The sequence below is a fragment of the Emys orbicularis genome, chromosome 8 (genome assembly GCF_028017835.1).
Source record: "Emys orbicularis isolate rEmyOrb1 chromosome 8, rEmyOrb1.hap1, whole genome shotgun sequence".
Lineage (NCBI taxonomy): Eukaryota > Metazoa > Chordata > Testudines > Emydidae > Emys > Emys orbicularis.
Window position 1 is genome coordinate 2,412,527 of NC_088690.1, and position 15,157 is coordinate 2,427,683.

A 15,157-nucleotide genomic window follows, 5' to 3' on the forward strand; every position below is an offset into this window, starting at 1 on the left:
CTACTCTCTGGGAACGGGTTTTCGGGGTGAGATCAGGGTAGCATTCTCAGAGCAGATTCTGCATTTCACGCTTGAGGCCAGACGATACGTGTGGGACAAATTAAGAAACACAGTAAAAGAACTAAAAAAGAGCCACCGTGGCTTAACAACCATGTAAAAGAAGCAGTGAGAGATAAAAAGACTTCCTTTAAAAAGTGGAAGTCAAATCCTAGTGAGGCAAATAGAAAGGAGCATAAACACTGCCAAATTAAGTGCAAGAATGTAATAAGAAAAGCCAAAGAGGAGTTTGAAGAACGGCTAGCCAAAAAAACTCAAAAGGTAATAAAATGTTTTTTAAGTACATCAGAAGCAGGAAGCCTGCTAAACAACCAGTGGGGCCCCTGGATGATTGAGATACAAAAGGAGCGCTTAAAGACGATAAAGTCATTGCAGAGAAACTAAATGGATTCTTTGCTTCAGTCTTCATGGCTGAGGATGTTAGGGAGATTCCCAAACCTGAGCTGGCTTTTATAGGTGACAAATCTGAGGAACTGTCACAGATTGAAGTGTCACTAGAGGTGGTTTTGGAATTAATTGATAAACTTAGCATTAACAAGTCACCGGGACCAGATGGCATTCACCCAAGAGTTCTGAAAGAACTCAAATGTGAAGTTGCAGAACTATTAACTATGGTTTGTAACCTATCCTTTAAAGCGGCTTCTGTACCCAATGACTGGAAGTTAGCTAATGTAACGCCAATATTTTAAAACGGCTCTAGAGGTGATCCCGGCAATTACAGACCGGTAAGTCTAACGTCAGTACCGGGCAAATTAGTTGAAACAATAGTAAAGAATAAAATTGTCAGACACATAGAAGAACATAAATTGTTGGGCAAAAGTCAACATGGTTTCTGTAAAGGGAAATCGTGTCTTACTAATCTATTAGAGTTCTTTGAAGGGGTCAACAAACATGTGGACAAGGGGGATCCAGTGGACATAGTGTACTTAGATTTCCAGAAAGCCTTTGACAAGGTCCCTCACCACAGGCTTTTACGTAAATTAAGTTGTCATGGGATAAAAGGGAAGGTCCTTTCATGGATTGAGAACTGGTTAAAAGACCGGGAACAAAGGGTAGGAATGGTAAATTCTCAGAATGGAGAGGGATAACTAGTGGTGTTCCCCAAGGGTCAGTCCTAGGACCAATCCTATTCAACTTATTCATAAATGATCTGGAGAAAGGGGTAAAAAGTGAGGTGGCAAAGTTTGCAGATGATACTAAACTGTTCAAGATAGTTAAGACCAAAGCAGACTGTGAACTTCAAAAAGATCTCACAAAACTAAGTGATTGGGCAACAAAATGGCAAATGAAATTTAATGTATATAAATGTAAAGCAATGTACATTGGAAAAAATAACCCCAACTATACATACAATATGATGGGGGCTAATTTAGCTACAACGAATCAGGAAAAAGATCTTGGAGTCATCGTGGATAGTTCTCTGAAGATGTCCACGCAGTGTGCAGGGGCAGTCAAAAAAGCAAACAGGATGTTAGGAATCATTAAAAAGGGGATAGAGAATAAGACTGAGAATATATTATTGCCCTTATATAAATTGATGGTACACCCACATCTTGAATACTGCGTACAGATGTGGTCTCCTCATCTCAAAAAAGATATACTGGCACTAGAAAAGGTTCAGAAAAGGGCAACTAACATTATTAGGGGTTTGGAACGGGTCCCATATGAGGAGAGATTAAAGAGGTTAGGACTTTTCAGCTTGGAAAAGAGGAGACTAAGGGGGGATATGATAGAGGTATATAAAATCATGAGTGATGGGGAGAAAGTAGATAAGGAAAAGTTATTTACTTATTCCCATAATACAAGAACTAGGGGTCACCAAATGAAATTAATAGGCAGCAGGTTTAAAACAAATAAAAAGAAGTTCTTCTTCACACAGTGCACAGTCAACTTGTGGAACTCCTTGCCTGAGGAGGTTGTGAAGGCTAGGACTATAACAGAGTTTAAAAGAGAACTAGATAAATTCATGGAGGTTAAGTCCATTAACCTTAAGATATTAAGATAACCTTAACCCTAAGATATTAGCCAGGATGGGTAAGGAATGGTGTCCCTAGACTCTGTTTGTCAGAGGGTGGAGATGGATGGCAGGAGAGAGATCACTTGATCATTGCCTGTTAGGTTCACTCCCTCTGGGGCACCTGGCATTGGCCACTGTCGGTAGACAGAATACTGGGCTAGATGGACCTTTGGTCTGACCCAGTACGGCCGTTCTTATGTTCTTATGACACTGAACAGCTATTTGGGGCTTTGAAGAAAAAACAGCAACCCCAAAATAAAGAGACCACAGCCCCACCCTCTCCCCCCCCCGAAATACAGCTCCTGACTACCAAACCTAGAAGGCAGCCTATTCAATACAGAAGCTAACCTAGGCTGTACACATCCCCTAGAGAAGCAGTTACATGCATAATGAAAGAGACAGAAGGACTGGCCTCGTACATGGGTACCCCTCCCTAGTAACACCAGAAGCAGTAGGATCAAGACCTGACTCCATACAGCAGTAAGGCACGGAAGAGCCAAGAGGGGAGGACAGATCAGAAATGACTGGCCAACACCCCTGAAGCCTTCTTTGTGCTGGTCCCCTGTAAAAGTTTAAATACAAAATTACATGGAAATTAACCCCCACGGCAATACACATACGGGAAAGGTGTCCATGTCAACCCTAGGCATGGCCTTGATAAAGACCTCTCTGTTGACACAAGGGCAAGCGAGCAATGATTCTGTCTAGATGAGAGCGGACTTGTTGTCCCTGCAGGGCTTGTGCTGCAACTTCAGTCCCCGTTTCTCAAGACCTCACTAACCAGAGCGCGAGAAGAGAAGGAGCAAGCAGCAGCTACCCCAAGACCAGATTGTGAAATGGAGCCTTCTCCAGGGTTGCGTGCATTTTATTTAACCTTAACACCAGGGGAAACAGATGTGAATCTGAAAACCAAGCAACACCAATAATGAGTTGTAGATGTCGGTTCAGTGCTGGACGTGTCAAGCCTGCGCCTGATCGGTGGGATAAAAACAGCAGCCTTTCTCAGGCACTTAAACAAGGAAAAGCCACTGAGAGGTGACGGGTGCCCCAGTGAATTCAGGGCTCTTTGACACTATGTAGCCTACACTGCATTTTGGGTCATTTCCTTCTTAGACAGCAAGGGCTGCTTCTTAAATAGCAGGCCCAACTCAGTGTGCAAAATGGTGCACCGACATCCGTGTATGCAAATGGCGACATCGACGCCTAAATGGCCACTTGCAGCGCCGACCAGCCAGTCTTGCAGTTACTGAGCGCACCAATCTAGCACGCCAGCCTTGGACCCCGGGTTTTTATTCTTCTTTTAGATGGCGGCTCAGCAGCTAGCATCCATTTGGTACACCAGGAAGACAGAGAAGGCCTTGACTATGAAAGCAAGCCAATGGTCATCCCTCGATTCAGGGCCACCCTACATATGTACACCCTTCCGCCCCCACCCTCTTCCCTGCATGAAATGGTAACACTCTTCATTCCGAGGCTGTGCTGGCTGCATGCGGTGCTATATGGTAAATGGAACATCGTTTTCAGGAAGGGGCAGGTATTTATCCTTGAAGCCTGCCACATGGTCGCACTCAGGAGAGGGGCAGAGATCAAGTAGCCAGGGACCAGAAGGGATAGAAACAGGAGGACCATCCTACTGCGCTTGCCAATTCAGAGGAGATAATGTATAAAAATGGAGCTATCCTAAAGCCCCCAGTTTAAACCCTTCAAGGGGTGTGGGGTCAGACTCACTTGCTACCCTACCCAGCGACCATGTACAAAGCCTTTCTCCTTGATCGATCTTCCTCCCGTTCCCCCTGCCGTTATCACTTCTGATTATGCATGGCCCTCAACGATCGCGGTGGACAAAGACTAGGGGCCGCTCGACACCTGTAAGCATTCGGGGCTTGGAGGCAGACAGGGAATGCTGCCGGAATCGGGATGGTACGGAGAGAACATGCGGATTTTCAGCATCAACTGAAACAGACTGTTAAAGTGGGTGTTGGTTTGAACTGAGCCAAGGCCCCAGCAGAACTCAAATGTGGGAATTAACAGGGAGAGGAAATAATCAACGTGCTCTTTCCCTCCCCACCAAACAAAAACCTGCGGGAAGTTACACGAATCACCACACTGCACCAGCAAGAGCTAGCCCACGGACGAGGAGGAAGCACATCCCCCAGCATGCAGTAACAAAGCCCTGGGCAGCCCCCTTTCCATACTCACATTACTTTCAAATCCCAGTCTCCGCAGGTTACAAAAATCGACTTGACGCTAGGGTCTAAGAGGCCTTCCTTCGCCATCCACTCATCGACCCTCTGAAAGGAACGGAGGGAAAGAGGATGAGCTTTGTAGACAGGGAAGAGCCACAACAGTTAAACACAGATAAGCTCCTCACAATCAGACAAGGAGAAAATTGTGATCTTATCCAGCAGCAGCCCCCACCCCTCTCTCCCTTTCTTCGCTCACATCATCTCAACAAGAGCACGTTTGGACCTTGGAAGATTTCCAACAGGAAACAACAAGCGACCAGTGCAGAGATGATCTTATCAGACACTACAATGGCTCTGCTCATAGAAGAATAGGAATCGTACAGTGTTTATGGGACAATACAGCTAAAATATTATTTAGCCCCTCCCCGTCCCCATTTTTCCCTTCCCTTCATCAAATAAGCTGTAACATTATATTTTAGGGCTGTCAATTAAGTGCAGTTAATTCACGTGATTAACTCAAAAAGATTAATCACAATTTAAAAAGTTAATCGCAATTAATCACAGTTTTAATCACACTGTTAAGCAATAGAATGCCAAGTGACATTTATTAAATATTTTCGGATGTTTTTCTACATTTTCAAATAGATTGGTTTCAATTACAATGCAGAATATGAAGGGTACAGTGCTCACTTTATATTATTTTTTATTATAAATATTTGCACGGTAAAAATGATAAACAAAAGAAATAGTATTTTTCAATTCACCCCATACAAGTACTGTAGTGCAATCTCTTTGTCATGAAAGTGCAACTTACAAATGTAGGGTTTTTTTGTTACATAACTGCACTCAAAAACAAAACAATGTAAAACTTTAGAGCCTACAAGTCCACTCAGTCCTACTTCTTGTTCAGCCAATCGCTCAGACAAACAAGTTTGTTCACATTTACAGGAGATAATGCTGCCCACTTCTTAATTAAAATGTCACCTGAATGTGAGAACAGGCGTTCGCATGGTACTGTTGTAACCGGCGTCACAAGATATTTACTTGCCAGATGCACTAAAGAGTCGTATGCCTCTTCATACTTCAGTCACCATTCCAGAGGACATGCTTCCATGCTGATGAGGCTCGTTAAAAAAATAATGTGTTAATTAAATTTCTGACTGAACTCCTTGGGGGAGAATTGTATGTCTCCTGCTCTCTGTTTTATCCACATTCTGCCATATATTTCATGTTATAGCAGTCTCGGATGATGAGCACATGTTGTTCATTTTAAGAACACTTTCACTGCAGATTTGACAAAACACAAAGAAGGTACCAATGTGAGATTTCTAAAGATAGCTACAGCACTTGATCCAGGGTTTAAGAATCTGAAGTGCCTTCCAAAATCTGAGAGGGACAAGGTGTGGAGCAGGCTTTCAGAAGCCTTAAAAGAGCAACAGGACTTGAATCACCCAAAAAAAAAAAAAAAAAAAAAAAAATCAACTTTCTGCTGGTGGCATCTGACTCAGATGATGAAAATTAACATGCGTCAGTCCGCTCTGCTTTGGATCATTATCAAGCAGAACCCATCGTCAGCATGGACATGTCCTCTGGAATGGTGGCTGAAGCATGAAGGGACATATGAATCTTTAGTGCATCTGGCAAATAAATATCTTGCGACGCCAGCTGCAACAGTGCCATGAGAATGCATGTTGTCACTTTCAGGTGACATTATGAATAAGAAGCGGGCAGCATTATCTCCGGCAAATGTAAACAAACTTGTCTGTCTGAGCAACTGGCTGAACAAGAAGTAGGACTGAGTGGAGTCGTAGGCTCTAAAGTTTTATTTTTGAATGCAGGTTGTTTTTTATTTACATAATTCTACATTTGTAAATTCAGCTTTCATGATAAAGAGATTGCACTACAGTACTTGCAATAGGGGAACTGAAAAATACTATTTCTTTTGTTTTTTACAGTGCAAATATTTGTAATAATAATAAATATAAAGTGAGCACTGTACACTTTGTATTCTGTGTTGTAATTGAAATCAATATATTTAAAAATGTAGAAAACATCCAAAAATATTTAAATAAATGGTATTCTATTATTGTTTAACAGCGCGATAAATCACGATTAATTTTTTTAATCGCTTGACAGCCCTATTATATTTCAAAGTTTCCTCCAATAGAGAGCCCCTTATTTCTTGAAGTTCTGTCGGCTTTTTAAAGAAGCTAGAAATTAACCCAAAGACCATGGAGGAGCCCCCACAGACTGAGAACTGAAGGAAAACAAGACACAAAACAGATACGAATGAGAGATTCTCATTCAACTCACCCTCATTTCTGAGGGACAACCATCCCGGGACGGGATTTTTCACCTACAGCACATCACCTGGGTCGCAATTAATATGACACATAAGATGGACACTTATGGGTGCACAGGCATGCACGCCACCATTACAAACTCAATACACACACAACCTGCTTTTGAAGAGTTGGACAGCTTTTCCTTACTTCTTCTAGTTCTACTGTTCCAGCTGGAATTAGTTCTGTGTTTGTGAAGTGCTTTGAGATCTTCAGGTGGCAGGCATTACACAAGTCAGCATTACGCACTGTTGCTGCCTAGATTCTCAGTGGGCGAAGTGTGTCTCCACTCCCCACCAGTGACATGCGCATAGAGGTGGCCACATGGCTTTGGCACTTGAAGAGATTCTAGGCACGTACGGGGCAGTAATGGCAACACAGGCTTCTCTGCAGCGTGGCTGCTGCGACCTGACAACTCACCGTTCAGAGAAGCTTTCTCCATGACCAGAGGAGGAGCGGGGAAGGAACGTGGCCTCCTACAGCAGCAGACAACTGCCTTATTCACCCACACTTGACACACAGGTAGCAGCAGCCAGGCTGCCTAAACCAACCCCCCCAAAAGCCAAATGCATAATCCCATTTTAATCTAGAAAAAGGCAGATTTATTATTTGCTTTGCAGAAAAGTCTAAGAACCCCAATCAAGGTCAAGGCCCCACTGCACTGGGAACCGTACAGACAAAGAACAAAGGAGACAATCCCTGGCCCAGCGAGCTCAGGCCTGGATGTGAGACAGGACTCGACCGGCAGACAGAACCTACAGATTAGGCAGACCAAACAGTTATGGAAACTTCCTACAGAATGCAATAGAAAATATCTTTTCTGTGGGTTCTCTCTATGGGTTTTTTTAATCATCCCATAGGATTTAATAGAAAATTAGATTCCTGCTACAGAATTCTATAGGATGTCTACAAAACCTATAGAAAGGTTTTCATTCTCTATGAAATTTTGCAGGTTGTACAAGTAATTTCTAAGGAATTCCACTGGTTTTCTTAGAATAAGTCTATTCCATATGGGGATGTTTGCGTGAACATACCCGTTCATACACTCAGCAATGGCCAAACAATCCAACTGACCAAGAGACAGCCCTATGACCAAATGTATTTAACATCAGTACTCTAATTAAAGAGAAGTTTTGGCACCAAAGCAATTCATTAGAGTAGGGTCACATGACAGTTGGGTGGCCCATGTGATCCTGCCCTGGCAAGTGGGAGCAATAGGGAGTATGCAGTGAGCTTTGTGATTTTACACATCACAGCACCTACATTTAATGGAGACCGCCCCACACTTCCACCCACAGGAAAAGTGCTGAGACTGCGTCTGGCGCGTCTGGACGAGTGGGAGACAACCAGACATTCAGGATTGCGAAGTGACTGGCATATCCTCAGCTGAAGTGCCGCAGGTTGGGGGAAGCTAGCTTCTAACTTGATTTTATTCAAAGGTTTATCCTTCCCACTTACCCTTGGTACTCAGGGCCCCACCATGTTCCAGATAGAGTGGTAGCACTCCCCTGACCCATCCCGCAAATCCTCATTTTTTTCCCCTCCATGAGCTCGGCCTGGGAAACCTATGGCTTCATCTCAGATTCCTTCAGCTAAATGCCTTGGCCTTCAAGTGCTTCTCCTGGGAAGAGACCCTCCGGAAGCCCAAAGGCATCTCCTTCCGCTCCCCTCTCAACTTACGCAGTGCTTGGCATCATCCTTGGCCCAGACTTTTAACTCAGACACTTGATTGGCTCCACCCAGGCCCTATTACTTCTCTCCAGACTGTGCTTAGGGATTCGGTTTGGATGGCAGGTGCTGGCCAAGCACAGAATTCCCCTAGACCCTCTTTCACTGACACTATCTTTCAGGCCGGGGATGGTACACGAGGCTCCTTTCAAGACTGGTCAAAGCAGCTCCCTCAGCAGCAGGATCGTTCATCAGTGAAACGCTCTAGATGCTCTTCTTCCCCACTCACCACTTCGAGTCCCAGGGGCTGCAGTGTTGCCTCCCCAGCTCTCTCAGCACCAGAGGGCCCCAGGAGCGAGAAACAGCACTTGTAACCTTTCTAAAATCCCTGACATGAGCCAGCCGTCTCCACAGAGGGTGTCAAAGCCTTTAATTTGATTTCCTTACATAAGCAATTGTTGCAATCACTCTGATTAGGAACAATTAGGCCACACGGCAGCGCAAATCCTGACAGAGACAATGCATTGAACTGCGACCGGCAGCCGGAGTGGGCTCTCCGGGAGGAGGTTTCCCTCAGTATTTGACGAACAACAAAAGCTATTGATGGCAAAATACTTTCAAGCTAATTAATCCTAAATGCTGCAGGAATTCAACATTAAGCAGATGGCATTATTAGGACTTTATCTGCATTTGCACATTCCATAGATTAGGTTTTAGAGGCCTATACTTTGTGTATTATTGAGCATTTAAATAGGTAGAAGCATTAATTTAATGGGGGGGGGGGGGGAGAACAGCTCCCATGCAATGCTCTAAAACAATGTCTTGGCTCTTTAAAACTGGCTCAAGCACGAATCGCCTCCTCTCCTGTCTGCGGGCAGGAGTTTGGACATCTTGTCAGTACCCTTGACATGAACAGCTGGGAATGACAGATCAATGGTTCAATACTCTCAACAGCATGTCACCGACGTGACAGCAAATGTTATTCTAATGAAGCCGTAATCATAGTCAAATTACGCGGTTCAATTCCCGGGAGGGGGTGAAGAAGGGGGAGCAGAGGTCAAAGTTCAGGAACTAAAGGTTATCCTGCTTACCTCAAGCACTTGCTGGAGATTTGGCTGCCCATCCACCATGCCCTGAATAATTCCAGTCAGCTGAAACAAAAGAGAAAGAGAAAACAAGAGTCAGAGGAGCATTACATCGATCATTAGAAGGTCTCCTCTCCTGCCCACCTTTCTGAAACTGTAACGTGCTCTTGTGAGCAATTTGGGCAATACCAAGTCCTGTTAACTGCACTACAGCAGCCCTGGGAACTGCCCCACCAGCAAGCAAGAACACAGCACAATTCCAGAAACCGCTAAGCAGCGAGCTCTTACACATAAGCTATGAAATACTGGAACTCAAAGTCATACAGATTTGCTTAGGGGAACAATATAGAATTTTTTCTAACCCTGCAGTCAGTGCTATAATGGAATTCCTAAACGCTCCCCATTTCAATATGCCGATCTTTTCAGTATCAGTTTTGCTGCTGCCCTAAGTTACACAGCCAGATTTTACTACACACACAAGCTGTCTTCCAGCATTCCCATGCTGGGGTGATGACACAACAGAAATGCCTAGGAACAGATAAATAAAATAAACCTGTCTCGTAAAATGAGGTGCGCAGGGTGTTAGTTTGTCCTTCACAGTGATTGGAGAAGCATGTATCCATGCTTTATATTAGTTTAAAACTCCCTGTTTTTACATTTTAAGCAGGCAGTAAAATATATATATATTTAAATGTTTTTTTTAATTAAATCTGAAGAAAATCCATTCCATTTTAAAATACGGCTACATTTTGTTTTTCGGTAAACACTTCGGGGTAGGGACTGACACTGGACCCAATCCTGCAAACATTTAAGCACATCAGTTGTTTCATTGACTTCTGTTGGATTACTTGCGTATTTAAAGTTCAGCACATGCATGAGGGTCTCCAGGGTCAAGGCTTGGTGTGTGGTGTCTGCAAAATGCCTAGTATAGTTTGGGGCACTTAGGGCTGCTCTACACTACCGCTTAAGGCGAGGTACGTTACGTCGCTCAGGGGTGTGAAAAAGCCACCCCCCTCAGCCATGTAAGTTACAGCGACTTCAAGTGGTGTCCAGCCCACGCTATGTCGGCAGACGTAGCTTCTGCCTCTCACTGAGGTGGTGTCATTGTGCTGACGAGAGAGCGACTCCTGTCAGCACAGCACGTCTTCACCAGCCGCGCTACAGCGGCGCAGCCGTGCCAGCGGCGCATGGTAGCGTAGACTGGCCCTTAGACTTGGTCTACACTACCACGTGTCTGGGTATAATTCCATTGCTCAGGGGGGGTGGGAAATAAAACGCAAACCATGTTATTTCATTTAGTATCACCGTTTTCTGATCATGTCTGAGCCCCAATTAAAGCGAAGACTATGATTTTGTTAATACATGCAACATCCCGACCAAGCCAGGACAGTCTAGTCACAAGCTGCAGACGGGAAGAATTCTTAACAGGCTCCCTCCTATCCAGGAGTAACACTTCTATTGTAGAAGAGTTCAGCCCAGTCAGAGAACACAAGCCTTATGACACGCCAAGGGCCTCAGCGCCTTATTAAAAGGACGGCAGCCTATGCAAGCTAGCCTACCCCTATGCTTCTCTGCCTGCCTGGCTTACAGCATTGAAACTTAAAAAAACCAAAACACAATTAAACTCCAATTAAAGTGTAATTACATCTAATGAATACCAAATACCCGATTCACTGAATAAGCTGACTCTAAGTGGGAAGATTACTTTCTTGTGGCGACTTACATCCAGTGGTAATATATACCTTTTAGGGAAGAAATTTTCATTTTAAGAACGTAGAGTTCCTCTAGGTGGGTTTCTGAAGTTTATCAAGTCATTATTAGGTGGCATTTTAAGGAAGTGGAGAAACACAGACACTGTTATATTCCAGAAACTGTTTTTATATTAATCTGTATTTTAATTGTGTAACAGCTGCTGCCTACAGACTTCCCATCACTAAAGGAAAATAAATTTAAGAGATTAACTGCACTGTTCTTTAGCATGGTGTTTAACTCATGTTTTGCCTCCTTGGCTTGTTTTGTCCCTTGCTTAGTAGAAGTTTCTCCCACCGCTCACCCAGCATAGCTGGGTAACTCACCCCTCACCACTACTCTCTAGTGGGAGTGCTGGCCCCAGCTCTGTGGTGAGCAGCCCAAGCTGACGCTCTGGAAATGGGCTGAGGATAAGCGGTTTTGGTAAAAGGCCTTAAGAAATCTCACACGGCCTGTGTCCATGGGAATGGCTTCCCGCAGCTTTCTGGACCTCACTGGCATCTCATTTATTTAGTAGCTGCCCCCATTAAAGGGTACAGGGGAGGGAGAGAGGCAAGGCATGCAGGTGGCTGGATGGGGCCATGGCTGGATTACACCCTATTAGGAAGGAGAGGAAGGCAAGGTATAACAACAGGTTGCACCATGCACAGTTAGACGCACTGTAGGGATAAGGACATTGCCAACACTGGACTGCAATGCAGGGGCGCCGGGTTCTGTTCCCAGCTCTGGCACAGACGCACTGTATGACCCTGATTAAGTCACCTCCCCTCTCTGTGCCTCATGTCACGCTGCCGTGCGGGGGCTCCAGAGCACGGGTACCGACCTCAGGGCCGACTGTTGAGAAGCAGGGCACAAACCCCAAATTGGCTGTGAGCTCTACACTTAGATTTCACCAACTAATCAGAAAATGCGAACTCCTCAGGCACTGTAGTGGAGTCACAAACAGCCCCCATGGGTGCTCCGACCTGTCTCGGCACCCACGTCAGCCTGCCTTTCTGACAGATGGTCCCCTACACCAAGGATCACAGCAACGTTCCAGTTACTCCCAGTCTCAAAGGACCCATCACCTACCCCAGGTCAATTGCCCCTCAGATCTCACACCAAAGACAATGCTTGCAGCCAATCCTATAATAAACTTTCTAAAGATTTATTATATAGGAAAAGGAAATAAGAGTTATTTACAAGCTTAAAGCCGGTAAACATAGATACAACAAAGAGACAACTAAGAGGGGATATGATGGCGGTCTATACAATCATGATCGGTGTTGAGAAAGCGAATAAGGAAACATTATTTACCCCTTCCCATAACAAGAACTAGGGGTCACCCAATGAAAATAATAGGCAGCAGCTTTAAAACAAATAAAAGGAATTACTTTTTCCACCCAACGCACAGTCAAACTGTGGAACTCCTTGCCAAGGGATACTGTGAAGGCCAAAACTATAACAGGGTTCAAAAAAACAAACAAAACCTAGGTAAGTTCACGGAGGACAGGTCCATCAATGACTATTAGCCAGGATGGTCAGGGATGCAACCCCATGTTCTGGGTGTCCCTAGCCTCTGTTTGCCAGAAGCTGGGACTGGACAACAGGGGATGGATCACTTGATGATTCCCTGTTCTGTTCATTCCCGCTGAAGCACCTGCCATTGGCCACTGTCGGAAGACAGGATACTGGGCTAGATGGACCATTGGTCTGACCAGTATGGCCATTCTTATGTTCTTATACACAAAAATGAGTTCCAATCTTAAGTTTCAAATGATGACAGACGCTTCTGTAATAAGCAAGCTCTGTATGTTCTTAAGGGATAACCCAGACTAAGCATTGGGGAGCTTCTGCTTATGCCTAATAACCCCTGCACCCCAGAGTCCGAGCAGCACAGAGATCCAGTCCCTCCTTGTTAGGGGATTTTATTTACTTACCCCCTTCTGCTCGGAGCTGCAAACTCAGCCGCTGGGAGGAATTCACTTGCAAGACTCATTTTCATGGAGCGGGGAAAGAAAACAGCAAAGTTTCTGTCCTCTGCCTCTGTCCTCTTTACTGTTCCAATCTAGCTTGTCTGGTGTCAATGGGCCTTCCTTGTCCAGCAGGACATAACACCATCTGCTGGAGACCTGCACTCCACACTAGTTAATGTCTCTCCTGGCTGATGATTTATACACTTAAAAAGACTTGTGGTCAAATATTACCTTACACTATGGGACGTAGATGCTGTAAGTGAGATTAATGCTTGTGAGCAACTCACAAGCATTCAGTGAAGTCTAAACAGTAAACACATTCTTATAGTTCCAATCCCGATGTTAGCAATACTAACCCACCGGCGAGCCAGACCGATGCCAGATGTAGTCAGTCGAGACATGGGGACCTTGGCCTGAGCAGGGACCTGCTCTGCCAGCACCACACCTCAGTTCTCCATTGGGAAGATGGGGGTAATGATGCTGCCCTACCCAGGGGCGTTACAAGGACAACTTCATGAGTGTGTGTGTGGTCTCAGGGCTTGTCCACCCTTAGAACACTTCAGTGTGGACACTGCCTACGCCAACGGGAGGGGTTCTCCTGTCAGTACAGGTGATTCACCTCCCCAAGAGGCGGTAGAAGAGGGAAGAATTTTACACGGGGATTTAGGTCACTTAACGCTGCTATGGGGTATGGATTTCACACACCCCTGACCAACCTAGTTAAACCAACCTGATTTTCTACTGTAGACCAGGCCTCAGACTGGATGATTTAGTTGGGGATTGGTCCTGCTTTGAGCAGGGGGTTGGACTAGATGACCTCCTGAGGTCCCTTCCACCCCTGATAGTCTATGATTCTATGGTTAAAGAGCTGAGCAGCACAGAACAGCCTATCAAAGGGCAGCATGTGTGCAAGGAGGCTGGGAATAACACCTTCTGCTGAAGCCCCTGGCATTGGCCATTGCCAGAGACAAAACACTGGACTAGACAGACCACTGGTCTCCTCCAGTGGAGACAGCATGCGTTTCACAAACACGCATCTATACAGGAGTGATAATGATCCTTCGTCACCCTCCATGCCAGGGGTGGCCAACCTGGGGCTCCGGAGCCACATGCGGCTCCTTGTCTAGGCACCGACTCCAGGGCTGGAGCTACAGGCACCAACTTTCCAATGTGCCGGGGGGTGCTCACTGCTCAACCCCTGGCTCTGCCACAGGCCCTGCCCCCACTCCACCCCTTCCCGCCCCCTCCCCTGAGCCTGCAGTGCCCTCGCTCCTCCTCCCCCCCCCCCGCCAAGAGCCTCCTGCACACCACAAAACAGCTGATTGGGAGGTGCGGGGAGGGAGGGGGAAGGCGCTGATCGGTGGGGCTACCAGTGGGTGGGAGGCACTGGGAGTGGGGAGGAGGGGGGAGCTGATCGGGGGCTGCTGACATATTACTGTGGCTCTTTGACAATGTACATTGGTAAATTTTGGCTCCTTCTCAGGCTCAGGTTGGCCACCCCTGCTCCATGCTATCAGTCTAGGTTTTTATACAGCCCTCATCACTGTGGTATCTGAGCACCAGATATCTCCATTTTACAGCCAGGAACACTGAGGAACAGAGTGAGGCAGTTAATTGACCGAGGCCACCCAGTGAGTCAGTGTCAGAGCTGGAAACAGAGCCCAACGATGTTGACATAGAGGTACAAGGGGACGGGAAAGGTCTTCACTGGATTATCCTCTCCCATAGAAGTGGTATGAGCACAGAGTCTCCCATAGAAGTGGTATGAGCGCAGATAAGTCTCATCTGCAGAGGGTCCACAGATTCCGCACGCACTTACATACACAGGGGACTTCTCCAGGGGCAGTGCCATCTGCGAGAAGGCAACGGGAATGCTGCGTAAGCCACAGAAGCCAACTTGCTCTTTACAATACCCCACCTTTTAACCAAGATTCTCCCTCCGTGCCTTCACCGTTGGCTGCTGTGTTACACAGGGCCTCTGCTGGAAGGACAAACAACGAGTTGCTGCCCCAGCTGGGTTTTGCCTTTACTTTTCCCCTAGCCCGAAGGCCCAGGCGCATGGCAGGTGAGGTGAGCCTCGGGCCCACTCTGGAGGCAA

General features: G+C 45.8%; 1 protein-coding gene across 2 annotated transcripts in view; it reads right to left on the reverse strand.

Annotated features, from left to right (window-relative positions):
- The window catches only part of ERI3 (ERI1 exoribonuclease family member 3), a 227,623-nt gene that overhangs the window by 174,127 nt on the left and 38,339 nt on the right, over positions 1–15,157 (reverse strand). For both annotated transcript variants that reach the window (XM_065409400.1, XM_065409401.1), the window contains exons 4-5: positions 9,362–9,421; positions 4,274–4,365 (exon numbers count right to left, since the gene is read on the reverse strand). In XM_065409400.1, the coding sequence (XP_065265472.1) occupies positions 4,274–4,365; positions 9,362–9,421 (152 nt within the window). The remainder of the gene's footprint in view (positions 1–4,273; positions 4,366–9,361; positions 9,422–15,157) is intronic.